This window comes from Giraffa tippelskirchi, chromosome 3 (assembly GCF_054371585.1).
Source record: "Giraffa tippelskirchi isolate mGirTip1 chromosome 3, T2T-mGirTip1v1.2.pri, whole genome shotgun sequence".
NCBI classification, from domain to species: Eukaryota; Metazoa; Chordata; class Mammalia; order Artiodactyla; family Giraffidae; genus Giraffa; species Giraffa tippelskirchi.
Genome location: NC_137277.1, coordinates 184,703,920 through 184,722,596, shown reverse-complemented (window position 1 = coordinate 184,722,596; position 18,677 = coordinate 184,703,920). Strand labels below are relative to the sequence as shown.

Genomic DNA, 18,677 nt, shown 5'->3' with positions numbered 1-18,677 from the left:
GGAGCCTGGTGGGCTTCCGTCTATGGGGTCGCACAGAGTCGGACACGACTGAAGCGACGCAGCAGCAGCAGCAGCAGAGTATATATATTTTAAGAATATATTCTAAGCATATATATATGCTAAGTTGCTTTAGTCGTGTCTGACTCTGACCCTATGGACTGTAGCCCACCAGGTTCCTCAGTCCATGGGATTCTCCAGGCAAGAATACTGGAATGGATTGCCATTCCCTCCTCCAGGGAATCTTGCTGACCCAGGGATTGAACCCGGGTTTCTTTTTCCTGTGTTGTAGATAGATTCTTTACTGCTGAGCCACCAGGGAAGCCCAATTTCCCTTATAATGTGCCTTATTTATATATAATATATAAATTACATATTTATATATTAAATAAATTATATACAACATATAAGGCGCCATATATATATATTTTTCTCAAAAACATGTTTGATAGAACTTCACATATTATTGAGGAATTTCCTATTCCCAAATATTTTTATGTTTTTGGTTGCCGTAATATCTGAGATGTTTACTTCTGTTATAATTTCAAACTGGCAGAGCTTTGAATACAGGAAGCCACTGGTTTCTAAAAAAAATATTAACTTTATATCTTATCATTTCCATGAGATTGCTTACTATTTTGTTGTTGTAGTTGTTTTGGTCATGCCATGTGGCATGTGGGATCTTAGTCCCCAGACCAGGGATTAAACCCATGCCCACTGCAATGGAAGTATGGTGTCTTAACCACTGGACTGCCAGGGGAATCCCAAGGTTGCTTATTGTTGCTTACGGATTTCCAGTTGTTTTTCTTTGGAACTAATGTAGAAGACAGTCAGCCCAGTAGATCCTGCTCCCACGGATGCTTTGTTAATAAACTCTTTTTGATGTGACTTATGACCTATCACGTCTGTGTAAACTTCCCCTTCTTTCCCTGAATCAACATAAGCCTCTGTTATAGACATTATCCCCACACTTGACAGAAGAAATTGAGGCTTGGCAAGGTGAAATGATTTGCCTTAGCTAGTGAGTGGCAGACCTGGCATTTTAACTGAGGTCTGTTATGCAAAATCTTTTCATCCTAGGATGGCGAAACGAAGGAGAGAAGAGGTTAGAGAGGGGTTTGTGCAAAAGCAGCAGAAGACGACATTTTTTGAATGCCTAAGCCGTGCCGAAAACTTTATGTACTATCTTTTTGAATGCTCATAAGGTCTCTTGGAGGCCAGCGCTATGAGCAGATGGTTGGCCAGGGCCTGGGCGCAAGGACAAAGAGATCTGGGTTTGATTATTAGCTCGGCCACTTCCCAGCTGTGTGACCCTAGGCACATTGCTAAACTTTTCTGAGCCTCAGTTTCTCTGCTGTATCCTTGTTACAGACGGTACCTAAATGGTCCTTCTCTCAAAAGTCTGTGTCCTGGAGCTTGTGGCCAAGAACATCTCAGTCCTTGGACCCACACACTGGAATTCTGTTTCTAGAGCCTAGAAAAGTTGAATTGACATGTGTCTCCGGCTCCTATGTTTGTTGAATGACTTTGCTTCCTGCAGGGGAGCCCATATCTACAGGGATGTGGGAAGTTGGTGCTTCTGTGAACACAGTATTCAGGTTAAACTTTAGCCAAAATTATGGCTGTCACAATTAGCAGGATTTTATAGGGCCTAATTTATACTGTGGGGACACATTTGAAGTTCAAAGATGCATTGAGATTTTCTATAACTGAGTTGACGGACATCACTAGTTTGTTGTTGTTGTTTAATTACTCAGTTGTGTCCGACTGTTTTTGACCCCGTAGACTGTAGTCCACCAGGCTCCTCGGTCCATGGGATTTCCCGGGCAAGAATAACTGGAGTTGCCATTAACCTACACAGGGGATCTTCCAGACTCAGGGACCAAACTCATGGCTCCTGACACGTCTCTGGCATTGCAGGTTGATTCTTTACTGCTGAGCCACTGGGGAAGCCCCCGGAGATTAATTAAGCACCTGTTACAGGTGCAATGCGAGAAACAATGGTGTGAAACTTAGGAGATGGAGGTTAAAAAGGCAATGTTTGAATTTTATTTATTCTTTCACTGACTCTCATCAAACTTGGGGCTTCCCAGGTGGTGCTAGTGGTAAAGAACCTGCCTGCCAATGCAGGAGACATAAGAGTCTCGGGTTCAACCCCTGGGTCAGGAAGATGCCCTGGAGGAGGCCGTCAAGATTATTATTATTTTATTATGTCCCAAGCACTGAGCTAGGTATAAGAAAGTATAAATAAGAATTACAGGCATACATGATTTTGTTGTACTTCATTGTATTGTGCTTTGTAGATATTCCATTTTCTTACAAATTAAAGGTTTTTGGCAACCTGGCATTGAGCAAGTCTATTGGCACTATTTCTCCAACACTTTATTTCATATACTTATTTTTTAAATGTATTTCACATCTGTAATGTATCAAGTACTCTGCTAAATTATTTGCATGTATTATCTCACTTAATCCTCACAATTACCCTGTGATATTAGTATTCTTATCACCCTTATCTTATACATAAAGAAACTGAGGCTTACAGACTAATTTGCTATTTTTCCCATTGTCAATTGAGTTAGCAAAGAATAAATATTTGAAACCCAGGTCTAGTGTACCAACAGTGTTATTTTTATTTACTTAATTACTGTATTTATTTATTTATTTTTGCTTGTTATTTTTGGCTGGGCCATGGGATCTTAGTTCCCCAACCAGGGATCAAACTTGTGCCCTCAGCAGTGAAAGCGTGGCATCCTTCCACCAGGGAGTTTTCTAACAGCATTATTTCTTTTTTGAATTTTTAAATTTTTTTTTAAAACTTCCAATTTTGTATTGGGTTTAGCCAATTATTAATGTCATGATGGTTTCAGGTGAACAGCAAAGGGACTCAGCCATACATACACTTGTGTCCATTCTCCCCCAAACTCCCCTCCCATCCAGGCTGCCATATAACATTGAGCAGGGTTCCATGTGCTATACAATAGAACAGCATTATTTTTAAATTAAAGTATGTATATTATTTTTTTCAGGATAATGCTACTGCACACTTAATAGACTATGTAGTGCAAACATAATTTTTATATGTACTGGGAAACCAAAAAATTTGTGTGACTTGCTTTATTAAGATACTGGCTTTATGAGTTAGAGGTAATTGCAGAGGGAATTGAAAGCTCAGGCTTTGCTGTGGTCATGTTTCTCCAGTATGACTATAGTGGGCAGGGATACCAGGTCTACAGGCTGAAGAAGCCTGACTCTATGGGACAACAGACCCGCTGGGCCTATCCCACTCAATTCTCCCTGGACGACAAATACTTTCAAGATTAAATCACCATCAATAAATGCTTCAAGGTGCTCGTGACCCAGCAACCTCGGCCCGTCCTCTGAGCATCTCTTAAAATCTCACGTCCCTTCTGCTGCCTGCTATCTCCAGACTTTCTGAAACCATGCTCTTCAATCTGTGAGCCTTGAAGTCTTGCTGTAACTCTTGCTTCTTGAATCCGGTCTCATCCTTGCCTTTGATCATGCTTGTTGTGAGGCAATCAGGGTAGCATCCTCTTTAAAGGGAAGATGTTTGAATCATCTTTTCATACTTTGAATCACTGCCAGGTTATTAAAATGATTTGAAAGAGAAAAAGAAAAGATACTGGCTTTATTACGGTGGCCTGGTACTGAACTCACTTCTCTAAGGCCTGCCTCTCATGTTTATTAGCACTTAGTATATGCCAGGCAGTGTATTAAGAAGCTTTACATTTATTTACCTGTTTAATCTCCATAACAACCCCATGAGATAGGTATTGTAATTATCATCATTTTATAAGAGAAAATTGGTATAGAGAGGACTACTTGCTCAAAATCACACAGCTGGAAAATAAGATATTTTGCTCAACTAAAGATGGATATAAGGTTCCTTTTACTCCGAGAATCTCACAGTATACCAAGGAAGAAGACATTGATATGAACAGTAATAATAGCTAACATTTATTAAATATTTATAATTAAATGCTTAACACGGATTATCTCATTTAATCCTCAAAGTGACTTTATTAGTTAGGTTCTATTCTAGTCTCTTGTGATGAGGAGGCTTGCTTGAGTTAAATAACTTGTCCAAATGGAGTTCAAAATCAGGCAGTTTGCTAGGGAAGCTCATGTTAGTACATGCAACACCACCTAACCTCCTTGATGGGTGATATAGAATCCAGATGAATGCATTCATTCAAGGCAGCTCCTTGGAGCAGGGGAATATTTGAGTTGGGCCTTAAAGGATAGATAGGAGCTTACCCATACCCACTAAGTATACAATGTGCTGAAGAGACAATTGTGGGTTGAAGTCTCAGCTCTGCCACCTTCCCAGCTGAATGACTTGTATTTAATCTCCTCCATTTCCTAGTTTCCTTAATTGTAAGTGTGGACAGTGAAAATTATTCATCTGAAACACCATGAGGAATAAAGTTTTTTCATTTTTTTAAGAGTGCAGTCTCAGTAGTTGTGGCACACACAGGCTTATTTGCTCCAGGGTATGTGGGATCTTCCAGATGTACAAGCTGCATATAGAAAAGGAAGAGGAATCAGAGATAAAATTGCCAGAATCTTTTGGATCATAGAAAAAGCGAAGGAAGTTCCAGAAAAACATCTGCTTCATTGACTACTCAAAAGCCTTTGACTATGTGGGCCACAAAAAAATGTGGAAAATTTTTAAAGAGATGGGAATACCAGGCCATCTTACTGGCCTCCTGAGAAACCTGTATGTGGGTCAAGAAGTAACAGTTAGAACTTTATATGGAACAACTGACTGGTTCCAAACTGAGAAAGGAGTACGTCAAGGCTATACATTTTCACCCTCTTTATTTAACTTATATGCAGAGTACACCATGCAAAATGCTGGGCTGGATGATCACAAGCTGGAATCAAGATTGCTGGGAAAAATATAAACAACCTCAGATATGCAGATGATACCATTTAATGGCAGAAAGTGAAGAGGAACTAAAAAGCCTCTTGATGAAAGTGAAAGAAGAGAGTGAAAAAACTGGTTTAAAACTCAACATTCAAAAAACTAAGATCATGGGATCTGGGCCCATCACTTCAAGGCAAATAGAAGGGGAAAAAGTGGACATAGTGACAGATTTTCTTTTCTTGGTCTCCAAAATCACTGCAGACAGTGACTGCAGCCATGAAGTTAAAAGACGCTTAATCCTTGGAAGAAAAGCTATGATCAACCTAGACAGCATATTAGAAAGCAGAGGCATCACTTTGCCAACAAAGGTCCGTTTAGTCAAAGCTATGGTTTTTCCAGTAGTCATGCACAGATGTGAGAATTGGACCATCAAGAAGGCTGAGCACTGAAGAATTGATGCTTTCTAATTGTGGTGCTGGAGAAGACTCTGGAGAGTCCCTTGGACTGCAAGGATATCCAATGAGTCAATTCTCAAGGAAATCAACCCTGAGTATTCATTGGTAGGACTGATGCTGAAGCCGAAGCTCCAAAACTTTGGCCACCTGATGCAAAGAGATGACTCATTGGAAGACCCTGATGCTGGAAAAGAGTGAAGGCAAAAAAAGAAGAGAACAGCAGAGGATAAGATGATTAGATAGCAACATCAACTCAGTGGATGTGAATCTGAACAAACTCTCAGAGACAGTGAAGGATAGGGAAGCCTGTAGGCCATGGAGTCACAAAGAGTTGGACATGACTTAGGGACTGAACAACAATATGTGAGATCTTAGTTCCCCAACCAGGGATCAAACCCACATTCCCTTTATTGGAAGGCAGATTCTTAACCACTGGACCCCCAGGGAAGTCCCCATGAGGAATAAATGTGAGTGGATATAAAAACACTCAGGTATCTGGCATGCAGCATGGGAGTTCAGTAGTTGAGATTAAGGACAGATGGGTTTAAGACCAACAGCTTGTTCCTAAGCAGCACTTACCATGCACCAGGCACCACTGCAAGCATTTAACATGGATTTACTTATCCACAATCCTATTCACTCATTAAAAATCATAACTATTATTAGTTATTATTTTTAGACCCATTTTACAGAGGAGCAAAATGAACATAGCCAAGTTAAATAAGGTATTCTGAGCCAGCAAACGACAGTGGCAGAACTGCAACCCAGGCAGTCTGACCCAGAGTCCACGTGCATAGCACTTCACTGCCTCAGTTGCAGAGAGTGGGGTTGAGACAGTCAGCTAGAGAAGCAGTACAGAATCAGGACTGGGAAGAGGCAAGTGTGCCAGCAGTGGGGGCTTTCTGGAAGTGCCATCTTACCCCTTGGAAAACCTGACTTCTCATTTAGCAGCAATCACAGACAAACACAAACCACCTGACCTCTCAGAAGGGGCGAGCACGACCTTCCAAAGGGTACGTCAGGAGTACAGGAAACTATAGCTTAAACAAGGCATATACACCCATTCCATAAGTTCTTACTGTGTATCATGAATTGTTTTATGAGCTGGGAATATTAGCCATAACCAAAAATCAAAAAAAAGTTCTGATGTTTAGTGGCAAGAGAGAGACAATAAGCAAATAAACAAGTAAAATGTATTTCAGAGGGTGGTAAGTGTTACGGAGAGAAATAAAGTGGAGTAGAATGAGGTTGAACCACTTGCAATGTTGAGTAGGATGGCACTGGGGGCGATTTCCCTGAGAAAGAGGTATGTGAGCAAAGACCTGAAGAATGCAAGGGAATGGGAATTGCAGGAATCCTGGGGGAAGAATGTTCCTCTAGGGGAGGAATGTTCCATAGAAGAAGAACAAGTGCAAAGGCCCTGAGGCAAGAGGGCATTTGGCACATTCAAAGAATAGCAAGGAGGCAGGTGTGCCTGGGATAGAGAGCAAAGGGGAGAGGAATAAGAGATGAGGTCAGAAGCGAGTGGGGATGGAAGAGGGAGGAGAACACATCTCTACCTGTCTTCAAGATCTGTGTGTGTGTTATAAAAACAAATGAATACAGAATGCAAAACATGCATGCATTTCAATACTGGAATATGAGGCTTAAATGCAATATGCTTGTGAACCCTCCCCCACATACACTTCCTGTTTCTCTCTCTTTCTTCCTCTCCCTGGACTGGCTCTGCCCATCCATGCAAGCCACATGGTGGTGGAAATTGGGAAATGTAGGTATAAGTGACTGTGATCAGATTTCTAAGCACAGGCTCTGGCTCTCAGCCTTGGAGATCATCACTGCCTCAAGGTTCTGTGGGGGAGAATGTCAGTGGCTTCGTCCCAGTTAGGATCTGCCTCAGTAAGGCCTAAAAACCCCTGGTCAGCTCATCCCTCCATGCCTTGGTCACCTCCATGTCCTCGGCCGAGAGGCCAGTATGGGGCTGTCTGCAGACACTCACCACAGGTAATAGTAACTGATTCAAGCTGAATTTGATGACCATCAGGCAACCTTTTGAAAAGAGGACTGCCTGGAAATATTCCTTTGCCTCAGGGCCAGTCTGGGGTCATCTTGGAGGTCCCATGTGATTGTTTTGGACCTGGATCTGCTTTGAACTGGTTCACTATTTTGGTTCCTTGTCAGGCAGGTAGAGACCGGAAGCAAACTTTGGTTCACTTTCCTGACTCCATGAAGAACTAACACTAGGTTCAGTTGGCACTTCAGTTTTTGTTTTTAGGTTTGGGTTCCCATCTTGGGGACAGCTTCCTGGCATTTACTTCTTTTCAACAAACGGGCTGGTCTTGGAGAGTTGAGTATGACGCCATCCTCGCCTGCAGGGGTGGACAGGGACAGTAGGAGGCCTAGAGTAGCGATAATAGCTATCACTGACTGAGCAGGACGTGAGGTAAGGAAGGCCCAGTAACAGCCCCACCCCCATCTAGAGAATGAAACTGAGGCTTAGGGAGTTGGGGCTTCCCAGGTGGCTCAGTGGTAAAATAATCTGCCTGCCAATGCAGATTCGATCCCTGTGTCGGGAAGATCCCCTGGAGGAGGAAATGGCAATCCACTCCAGTATTCTTGCCTGGAGAATCCCACGGACAGAGGCGCCTGGCAGGCTACAGTTCATGGGGTCGCAAACTGAGTGACTGAGCAGGCAGGGATTTCAGGATCTTGCAGTTTCAGGGCTTAGTCTGACTCTAGATCATGTGCTCCTAACCCCTGGGGTAGGCTGTTTCTTTAACAGAGTTCCTGCAAGAGAATTTGAGCAACACGCTATGGACTGGGAGAGGGAGGAGCTGCCGGTTTTACTATATTTTCACACGTACGTTCAATTGTTAAAACATTCTGACATGTGCTATGCTTTGAGGATGTGGCGAGATAAACCTCGGTCTGATCCTCTCAGAACTCAACCTTCAACTTAAGCTAGGAGGTGGGGAGGAGTAGCTGAGTCATGTGTTAACAGAAAGTCAGAAGAGGGGACAAGTAACTGTTTCCAGAGGGGATGACACTTGCCCTAGGCATTCATCAGTCGCAAAACCAGACCGGTGCTTACCTCCTGCCTGACTCAAAGTATACAGCCACTGTCCTCAGGGACTTCAAATCCCAGTAGAGTTTTTCCAGTTTGAAGACCACCTGCATCAAAAAGGTCCCGGTGCTTGTTAAAATGGGAATTTCTCCCTTCCCCTCGGGAGGAGAATCAGAGAATTGGGTAAAGCAGGTCCGGGTGTAGCACCCAGGTGATTCTGATACACACTTCAGGTTTGCCAGGTGGATGGGGAAAGGAAATCACTTCAGGGAAGAGGAACCCTATGGATTCCTTGAGAGTCCTTCGTAGCCTCCGGGAAAAGGCGTTCAGTGCTCTCGGAGGAGAGGGATCACGGTCCGCGCTGTTTACTGCAGGGGGCTGGGGGCTGGGGGTGGGGTGGGGTGGGGGACAGGCACACGGTAGGGCCTCATAAATATTTGTTAATATACTGTCTCCCAAGATAGACGTGATGGGAGAGTCAAAAGGGAAAACGTAGAAGTCAGAGAGGAAGGATAAAACGGTGCTTCTAAGGGGATGAAAACTTTCTCCGAAGAGGCAGAAGGGAGCTCTGCCTAACTGAGGGTGTTGGGGGGGAGGCGAGTCCTGGGGGGCTGCAGCAGAGAGGAGAGGGCGGGAGATGCCTTCTCGCCTCTCCAGGCCGGCCGAAGGCTGAGGTCACCTGGCACAGCACCAGTAGCAGCTGCGAGGACGCGCCCGCGCTTCGGCGGGAGGCGGTGTCAGGCGCTGGTCCCCGGGGGACTTTTCCCTCCGCCCCACCTCGGGAGGCGAGGCTCGGAGTCCCGCCCTCCGCTCGCCCAAGCCCTGGCTTCACTCGGTCCCCACCGGCGCCACACCCCTGAGCCGCCTCAGCAGCCTCCAGGGGTCGGAGCCATCCTTCTGCCGCCCCCCCTCCCCCGCCCCGCGCCGCACCTCAACACCCTCCTGGCCGAGGCCACGCCCCCGAGCTCCGGTCGCCCACTTTTCCTCTGGAGAGTCCGGAGAAGCCGGCCTTTGGCCCCGCCCCCAACCGAGACCCCGCCCCCGGCGCCCCGCCCCCGCGACTTGAAGGGGCCGGGGCTGAGGCCGCCTCAGAGTGGCGCGCGCGGGGCGTGGGGCGGTGCTGAGGAGACTACCCTGAGGCGCGGAGGCTGAGGCGAGCTAGACGCCGGGACAGTCCAGGGAGCTGCAGCGCGGCGGGAGCCCGTAGCCAGAGCAGTCCCGGAGCAGAAACAGCCGCCGCCGCCGTCCGCGGAGCCCAGCCGAACCGGCCATGGCGTTGTCGATGCCGCTGAACGGGTTGAAGGAGGAGGACAAAGAGCCCATCATCGAGCTCTTCGTCAAGGTGAGCGCTCGCCGCCGTCCCGTCGTCCCAGAGCCGCCAACCCCCCAGCCCTGCGCCCGCCTGGCCGCGGGGGGCGGCGTCCCTTGGGAGCTCCTCAGCCGCGGCGCCCCCACGCGGCGCAGGGCAAGCGGGCTGGAGGGGAGCTTTGCTCCCGCGCCCCCGGCCCATTGTCTTGGGCCCACCCGCGCCTTCCCGCCGCTGAGGCCGGTCGAGGGAGCCGAGGGGTGACCGGGACCCCAGAAAGCCAGCACTGCGGGGCGGGGGAGGGGGGCGGGCACCTCCTCCAGCCGCGGGGACCCCGGCGGCTGCCGCACCATCGTCCCGCGTCCGGGTGGGGCGAGCTTCTCCCCCCACCCCCGCCGCCACCCCGGGGCCCCGGAGGCCCCAGTTCCCGGGACCGGGGCGGGGGTGGGTCCTGTCACCCCTCTCTCCCCAAGCCACCGCCGGGGCGCCCGACCCCACCCCACCTCAGCCCTCGACTCTCGACCCAAGTCCACTCCCAGCCCGGGAGGCGAAGCCTCAGCCCCGTCGTGAGCTGATGAACTGAACTTCTTTGAACGCTTTCTGAAAGAGCGTGTCACTCCCGGCTGTAGGAAACGAACTTGAATTTTCGATTCCATCTGAAAAAATGTTTTAAAAAGAGCAGACATTCCTGGGCCTCCGGAAAAGACCGAGATTCCCAACTTGGGTTTTCCTCTCTTAGGTATTTTACCACCATCTGGTTTCTTGTTTCTCAAGCGTGAGTGTTTTGTATGATGCAACATTTTGGCTGCTCCCCTCGGTGTTTCTGCCTCGGGAAAGATTATGTGCCCTTTTGTTTTGAAAGAAAAACTGATGAGGAAAGAATTCGTAACTTGCTTGGGCTTTAAAGGGTTGATTTTTTTTCCCTTCTGGTCTCTTCAGTTTTTATATCCTGAAACTACCATGTTTGTTGACAAGTACTACCTCTAGCCCTTTACTTTTTTCTTCAGTATTTTTCGTTTTCTCAAAGGAGAAAGATAGAAGTTATGAACATCTGGATCCAACTGCCTCTCTCAAAACTTCTTTAAAATCCTCGAGATTTTCTTTCTTAGTCACTTACTTAAGCCAGCTCTCAGATTTAAGCTCTTAGTTGGAGAATTTGACAGAAATCCGGAACAATTTTGTTCTTTATTCCCTGAGTTTTTATTCTAAAGTACAGAAGACATTTAGGGGTGTGTTTGAGACATGGAAGGAAGAAATGCTCTGCAAGTGATGGAAACAGTGTTTTAATATTTAAAACAGTGTTTTAAATTTCTTTCAGTTATTAGTTTTAGAAGCAGTTTGATTCAGGGAAGTGAAACAGCAGACAGGTATAGAACCCGCAGAGTCTCAGTTATTTGTAGTGGCAGATATAGTACTTTGAGATGCAGAGAATGTAGGAAGAAATCTGAAATAAGAAAAAGGGAAAAAAGAAAAAGGAAGAAGCCTGGAAGGTAGCATGGAGAAGGGAGACGGGTGGGTCAGAGAGTATTCAAAAAATTTCACTGAGCCACGAATAGGATGGAATTTACATAAATTCAAAAACAGTGTATCTACTGAAAACCTAAAAAACATGTTACTTAAGCATATTACTTTAGAAGTATCATTAAATTTACAGTCAGATAAAGGTGCTATCTGTAGTGGCCTTTCAGCATTGTACTGGAGGTCTAGCCAATACAATAAGACAAGAAAAAGAAATAAAGGATATAATTACAGGCAAGGAGATCAGTGCTTAATGCCCTATTACTATTAATTTAACTCTTGAGTTAGGAGAGAGATGTGGTGCCTTGTTTCCCAGACTTGAGTCACTTGTATATATCCCTTCTTAATCTTCTGTACCTTTCTTGAATTGGTATTATTTATTAAATCCAGCTCACTTTTTAAAAAGCATAAACACATTGCCCTAAGCAATAATGCTTGTGAAACTGAATTAGGTGTGGTGATTATATTTCTTATGTACATAACTATCAAAATCAATGTTTGTGAGCCATTTAAAAGCATCTTGCTTATCAATAGTCTAAGCCTCTGTCACTGGGCTTGGTGGCAAAGAACTAGGTTCAAGTCATAGTTCTGTACTCACTGGCTAGTTTAACCTGGGCAGGTTATTTTCCCTCTCTGAGCCTTGTTTTCCTCTTTATGAAGTAAGAGGTGAAATGTTTTCTGCTGCCCCATGATTCTGCATAGGCAAAACTGATATAAATCAGGATAGCTGTTTCAAAGGGGGAAAAGGGGACACGTAAGTTGTGGTAAAGAGTGTTCTTGATTGCCAAAATCTATGTGTGGGAAATGCCAGTGGGGAAAATACCCTTGTAAATAAAATTATTTTGAAAGCAGCAAAGGGGTGGAGACTGTGGTTGTCCAGTGTGGTGTGTTAAACACCTGAGTTTGTAGCAGGAAACTGTTACCTACACCTAAAGGAAATGAGTATAAACATGCTACCTGTTTAGGTAGCATTAAATTTTATGGAAATAGGCTAGGACCTTACCAGCTAGTGTGACTAAACTCACAGCTACTTTTTTTTTCCCCTGTGAGTGTTGTTTTTGGAGTTGTCTGTTCATGAGCCCAGTGAATTCTCATTGCCTGTATAATAGCAGTGCTCCATTTTTGTTTGTTTACCCCAGCATGTACAGGATGGGGGGTACCCTCCTAACAGTAAAAGAGGCCTACAAAGGCAGTCATCCTCAAGAGTTAGGATGCCCTCTTTTTCCTACTCTGAGAAGCCTGGTATGGATTTTGATACACTAGTCCTACTTGGGGACCACTGATTAATAGGGTGAAGTTCAAGCCCTTTAGCAAGGTCATAAAGTCTCTTATCTGCTGCCAAGTTTCTAATCCAATTTGTCCACTTACTAATTGTGAGTCCCAGAACACATTACTTAAACCTCTCTATGGCTCATCTGCATAGGTGAGATATTAATAGACCAGCCTCATGGGATTAAATTAGTTAATAGATATGGTGATAATAAGCTTAGAACAATGCCTAGTTCTAAGATACTAGAAGTAAATAAATAAGTAAATAAATGCTAGTAGTGTGCCATTTTGTATATACTTATTTGTATATACATCTTCCCTACTTGATAGGCAGTAAGTTTCTTGATGGTAAGGTCTGTGTATTGTTCTGAGTGGGTACCTAAGATGGTACCAAATAGTTGGAATGAGATTGTTTCCTTCTTTCTGAGCATTTTGGTGTCGATATATGTGTCTGACATGCTTTGGAATTGAGGGCTACTTACTTTTTAGATCCTGATAGTCTGTGTCTCAAACCTTGGTCCTTCATTTGTTCAGCTTTGCTTACCCTCCAGCCTCCAAAACTGTGTGGTTTTATCTATTTTCCCTTCCATTTTTGGTACTTCTAGTCTTTTCATGTATCTGCCATATATTTTCCACCAATATTTCTTCTTGGTTACATTCAGAATTTGAAAACCCAGATTTCTATATGGGGTAAAAGTAAATACTGTGTTGAACAACAAAATGAGAGAAGTTGAGAAGAGTCTGAATCTTTGGATTTTTCCTTTGCTTCTATATGCCTAACTCCTAATTGATTCCCCTGCTGCCCTCTCGCCCCACCCCCTGCTAGAATCTTTGGTATGATGTGATGGTGTTTCTGATCTTGGGGAGGAGGATTCCCTTTGCAGAGTTTACTTTTATTGGCTGGAATGTAAAGTTGTTGGTGTTGCCATTTTGAACTGGGACACTCACTCACTATTGGCAGTCATTCCTAAATTGCTAGAATTGGAGTGGTGTAAAAAGTTAATCTGGTGCAGAGTGGCTTAACACACAAGAATAATTGTTTCTTTTGAGGTATTTGGCAGAATTTTTAATGTGCGTGAACCCTGACTGCTTGGAGCCAGACTGCATGGCTTGAATCTGGCTTCTAGTAGTGTGTCAGGGAAGTTTCTTAAGTTCTTAGTACCTCAGTTTCTTGACCTCTAATATTGAGGTGATGATAACAGCACAATTTTATGGGGTTGCTGAGGGGATTAATTGGTGATCTATGTGTATTAATTAGGGTAATCTAAGCTTCTATAATAAGTACGGTTATTTACCCGAAACAGTTGTTCAAACAAAATGGAAGTTAATTTCCTTTCTCACCTGGCAACCCAGGCAGGGTGTTCTCAATGTTGACAGCTTTCCTCCTTAGAGTCATTTAGGGACCAAAGCGCTTTTCAGCTTCTTTTTACACCAGCCCCGATGGCATTATCCTCTCAGTTAGCAGAGCTGGTAACTGAGAAATCCTGGTTGCAGCTGTTGGTGAAGAGTATGGAGGAGGCTCATCATAAGGGCACCAGCCTAGAACTTCTACCTGTCACTTCCTTTCATTCTCCACTGGGGAGAACTATAATCACATTTCATCTTACTGCAAGGAATGCTGGGAAACATGATCCAGCCATATATCATCTTATGTAAAGTATTAGGAATAGTGCTTGGCACACAGTAGAACAGTGGACACCTATTTTCATTCTTGATAATACATTCTTCTTCTTCTTCTTTTGGCTGTGTTGTGTGGCTTCGTAGGATCTTATTTCCCACCAGGGATTAAACCCAGGCTGTTGACAGTGAAAGTAAAATCCTAACCACTAGATTTCCAGAGAATTCCCAATAGTGTATTATTCATAAGTATGAGCTTCATTAATTGGATTCAGGGGATTTCGTAAATACTTAAAATTACATTTAAAATTCTATATGAATCTCTTTTTCTGGCAATTAGGAACCATTGTTCTAAAAAGTAGATGGTGGCATTCTGATTGTTGAGTATTAATTCATATAAGAAAGATATAGAAGAAAAGTTTGGCCTAGATGATCCTTAAAGTCATTTCATCTGATTATCTGTGATTTAAAGCATTTATTGGAATGAAGTAAGTGCCTAAAACCGAGTTAGTTATTATGGGAAACATAAGAAATTATTAAACATTTTCTATTTTTAGCTTTATAAATTTTATTGGAAAGAAAACAACAGTACAGGTTAGTACATGCTTAACGAGTCAATTGTGGTTCACATTAAGTTGGGCCAGGACAGATGGGTAAAGGCAGAGGAGTAAGCTTTGACTTGACTTTGAAAAAATAGCTATCATAAGGGAATTGGGAATAGCCAAGAATGGGAATGTTAGGTGTGTGTGTGTGTTTAATTTTATTTATTTATTTTGGCTGTGCTAGATCTTTGTTGCTGCAAGGGCTTTTCTCTAGCTGCTGTGCGCAAACTTCTTATTTCGGTGAAGGCTTCTCTTGTTGCAGAGCACAGGTTCTAGGACATGCAGGCTTCAGTAGTTGCAACTCCTAGCCTCAAGAGCATAGGCTCAATAGTCGTGGGATAGGGACTTAATTGCTCTGCATCATGTGGGATCGACCTTGGACCAACTCAAGTCTCCTGCATTAACAGGTGGATTCTTTACCACTGAGCCACCAGGGAAGCCCTGGGAATGTTAGTTTTGACATCACTTGTAAACTCATTATGCAGGAAACAGTAGATAGATGATACTTTCAGAAGAAGGAACGAGCAATGTTTCAAACCCATAGTGTCAGGGAGACGAGTTATTTAAAAGTTGAGAACGAGACTTTCAAAACCTAAGTCTGAGTCTCATTGTTTTCCCAACACTTCTCTACTCTTTGGATTGCTGTCTATTCATCAGCTTCTCAGCAGCATTTGGAAAGGTGCAAATGGATTATGGGCAGGCTCGCAGCTGTCTTTTTTTTTTTTTTTAACTGTGTAAATTGGGAGTTCTTCATGTTTTGTTTCGAGGGCAGGCTTTTTTTTAAACACAGACAAATGAAATTAATTTTCTATAGGCAGTGATGCTGAGAACTTTGATTTAATAATTGAACAAAAACTAACCCAACATCAAGACAATGTTACCTTGGATGAATTGCTTTGACATTATTTCAGGTTTTCAGAGGGGAAAATTCAGGAGATAGAAATGAATGTAAAAATGTGAAGTTAATGGCAACTCTATTTTGTTATGTTTTGTCTGAGCTGTTCCTGAAGACTTAACAGTGCTCCTCTGGGCAAAGGCCAAGGTGATAACGACTAAATGTAAAATTCTGAGAGAAAGGGACCCCAAATGGGTAACAGATGGGAGGATTCTGAGACAAGGTGACTGAACACATGCAAAGTCTAACATGAAGGAAGAAGATTGGTGGGAGGGATAAATTATGAGGTAAAGGTTAACACATACACACTACTATATATAAAGTAGATAAACAACAAGAATCTACTCTATAGCACAGGGACCTGTACTCAATATTTTGTAATAACCCATAAGGAAAAAGAGTCTGAGAAAGAGACTGTGTGTGTATAACTGAAGCACTGTGCTGTACACCTGAAACTAACACAACATTCTAAATCAACTATACGTCAATTAAAAAAGTCTAATAGTATGAATAATAATAGGAAAGAGCAATGCGGAGGACCTGGCTGTCACTAAAAGTTAAGAGTTGGTTTGGAAGGGTGCTTACAGAGATGTCTGGAAGCCAGTAAAATGATGGTGAGCAAGACTTTCCCATTTCCTGTTTCATTGGCAGTGTGGAACCTCAGTGTTCTTATGTCTCCTGACTAGGGAATTAGTGAGTCCATAAAAGGGAAATTTGTTAGCCAGGCTGAAGAGTGTGATTAAGGCAGATTTCAATCAAGTAGGGGAGTAAGTTAGGATGGGTTTGTCCATTGTATAGGTTCTTGTAGAAAATGGAAAGGGAGTTTCTGAAGGAAAGTAACATTAAGGTCATGAATGCAAACTGTCCAAGTTTGATTTAATAGAAATCTAAATTTAATTCAGAGATCAGTTTGTGAATTCTTTTGGAAGTTTTACTCCTTTTGTCTTTTTGGTAACTTGGCTTTTATCCCTCAGTACTCAGTACCAAGAAATGGTATACAGAATATCAATTAGCCTTATTTGGTTTGTTATTTTCCTTTATTTAGAATATAAAACCAGGAAACTATATTAGTGTAAATTGATGGCAATACCAACTTAATGTAGATAAATGAGACTGTATTTGAAAGGTGTGCCAGAGATGGTCTAGGAGTATTTTATATTTTAATATCAATATTTTGAAGAAGTAGTAATATTAGAATCAGGGCCAGGTATTGACCCTCAGAGCATATATTTTGTTCTATAGATTTTTTTTTTTTGCCGCTTTGCTTAGAGCTGAAATACAGTGTGACTCTGGGCAAGAGGTATAACAGTTTTCTTACTTTTTTTGTAATAAAATTATCACTTCCAGGTGAAATAATTTATTTTTATGGAAAGAATTAAGTTTTCATTATAATAGAATTGTAAAAATGTCAATCATCTGTAATAATTTAAGTATTAAATTTTATCATCATGTAGCATAGCTATTTATTTGTATGTGTGAGAGAAGGAAAAAGGAGAATCTGAATAAATATTGGAGACTACAAAAGCAATTAGCTGAAAGTTGAAGTAATTAAGAACTTTCAAGGATATGTGAGTTCTGTGTATGTTTTTCTTAGTTAACAACCTATTGCTTTATTATGGAGGTAGAGACCAGGGGGTAGATTGCTAGAGTGAGAGTTCGTTAAAAGCTAAAGACAACCCAATTAGCCTGTTGTGCTATGTAGGAAAAGGGAAGAGTGGTAGCTCTGAGGTTGGACTACATAGACTGATTGAGAGAAAAGAAGACAGTTAGACTTAAATGAAGTTTTCGCCTTGAATATACATATGCCCAAGACTTAACTGAAAAATTTGCAGAGACATAAACTTACGAAGAGTGTGAAATTTTGTATTATTTGATTTTCTAGGTTACAGAATATATTGGTTAACATGTGAAATGAAAGTTGCTCGGTTGTGTCCGACTCTTTGTGACCCCATGGTCTATACAGTCCATGTAATTCTCCTGGCCAGAATGCTGGAGTGGGTAGCTTTTCCCTTCTCCAGGGGATCTTTCCAACCCAGGAATCAAACCCAGGTCTCCTGCAGTGCAGGCAGATTCTTTACCAGCTGAGCCACAAGGGAAGCCCAGGAATACTGGAGTGGGTAGCCTATCCCTTTTCTAGCAGATCTTGCCGACCCAGGAACTGAACTGGGGTCTCATGCATTGCAGGTGGATTCTTTACCAACTGAGCTATCAGGGAAATCCATATTAACATAGGGATCTAAATTTTTGATTTACAGGTGTTGAGGGCTTGTTGATTCTTCATTAAATCCAGTAAAAACTAATGCTAGCCATCAATAACATAGACTTTACCGACATTTTAATTATCAGCAGGACCCTTGATTGCAAAGTTATCTAAAAAACATGACTCAGCATAAGTGGTATCTAACCTTAGTCTGTTTTAGTTTAAATATTGGCCCTAAATTTGAAAAATAATGTCATTTTTCTTCTGCTTCCTAGTATATTCATCTGTATGTATTATGCTTTTTAAAAAATGTTTCTTTCTATAAAACCAACAGTTATTTACTGTAGACAACCTGGAAAACACAGAAAAGCATCATAAAATAAAATTACTTTTGTCCCCCTTTTCTTGAAATGACTGCTGTTGCTATTTTGTTATATGTTCCAATTTTATTCATAAACTTGCATGGACAGTTTATGTGTAATGTTTTAATGTTCTTCATGCAGAATACTTGGAAGAATGAAAAGTAAAACCCAATCTAAAGTAACATGTATTGAGTTAAGTGAGTTGGTTTAAAGAAAATTAACTTTATTTAGGTTTTACCAGAGAAACTCAGATTGAATTTGGATTTATTTTCCTATTGGCACTAAAAGAACATTTACCGTGTTTGATCTTTGCAGGAAGAAGGGAGCTTTTATGTTGTGAAATCTGCCAACACCTGTAATTGCTCTTAGTATAGATATTGTTTAAATGGTTTGAAGGTAGGCCCTCCTCTGTGCTCTTTGGGAAATCCGTTTTGGAAAGTCTTTTTTTTAAGTATTTTCCCCCTCAAGTTCTATCTATTAATAGTGGTAGTTTGAGGTATGCTC

The 18,677-nt window shown here is 42.6% G+C and overlaps 1 protein-coding gene, 1 long non-coding RNA gene and 1 pseudogene across 3 annotated transcripts in view; 2 read left to right on the top strand and 1 right to left on the bottom strand.

The window, feature by feature from the left end:
- Positions 1-3,186: 3,186 nt before the first annotated feature.
- Positions 3,187-3,381, top strand: LOC145543831 (H/ACA ribonucleoprotein complex subunit 3 pseudogene; annotated as a pseudogene).
- An 894-nt stretch (positions 3,382-4,275) lies between these two features.
- LOC145543832 (uncharacterized) lies at positions 4,276-9,345 on the bottom strand. Its single transcript, XR_014081085.1, has 4 exons — positions 9,084-9,345; positions 8,432-8,511; positions 7,340-7,709; positions 4,276-4,538 (listed from the first exon to the last, which is right to left on the bottom strand). It is a non-coding gene; the product is annotated as an uncharacterized LOC145543832 (long non-coding RNA).
- Positions 9,346-9,497: 152 nt separating this feature from the next.
- Positions 9,498-18,677, top strand: part of CLIC4 (chloride intracellular channel 4) — a 77,744-nt gene continuing 68,564 nt past the window's right edge. The window contains exon 1 of one of the 2 annotated variants that reach the window (XM_081586676.1): positions 9,498-9,733. In XM_081586676.1, coding sequence (XP_081442802.1) covers positions 9,675-9,733 — 59 coding nt within the window. In that variant the 5' untranslated portion in view covers positions 9,498-9,674. Of the gene's footprint in view, positions 9,747-18,677 lie in introns of both variants that reach the window. The other variant, XM_081586675.1, reaches the window with a different exon arrangement.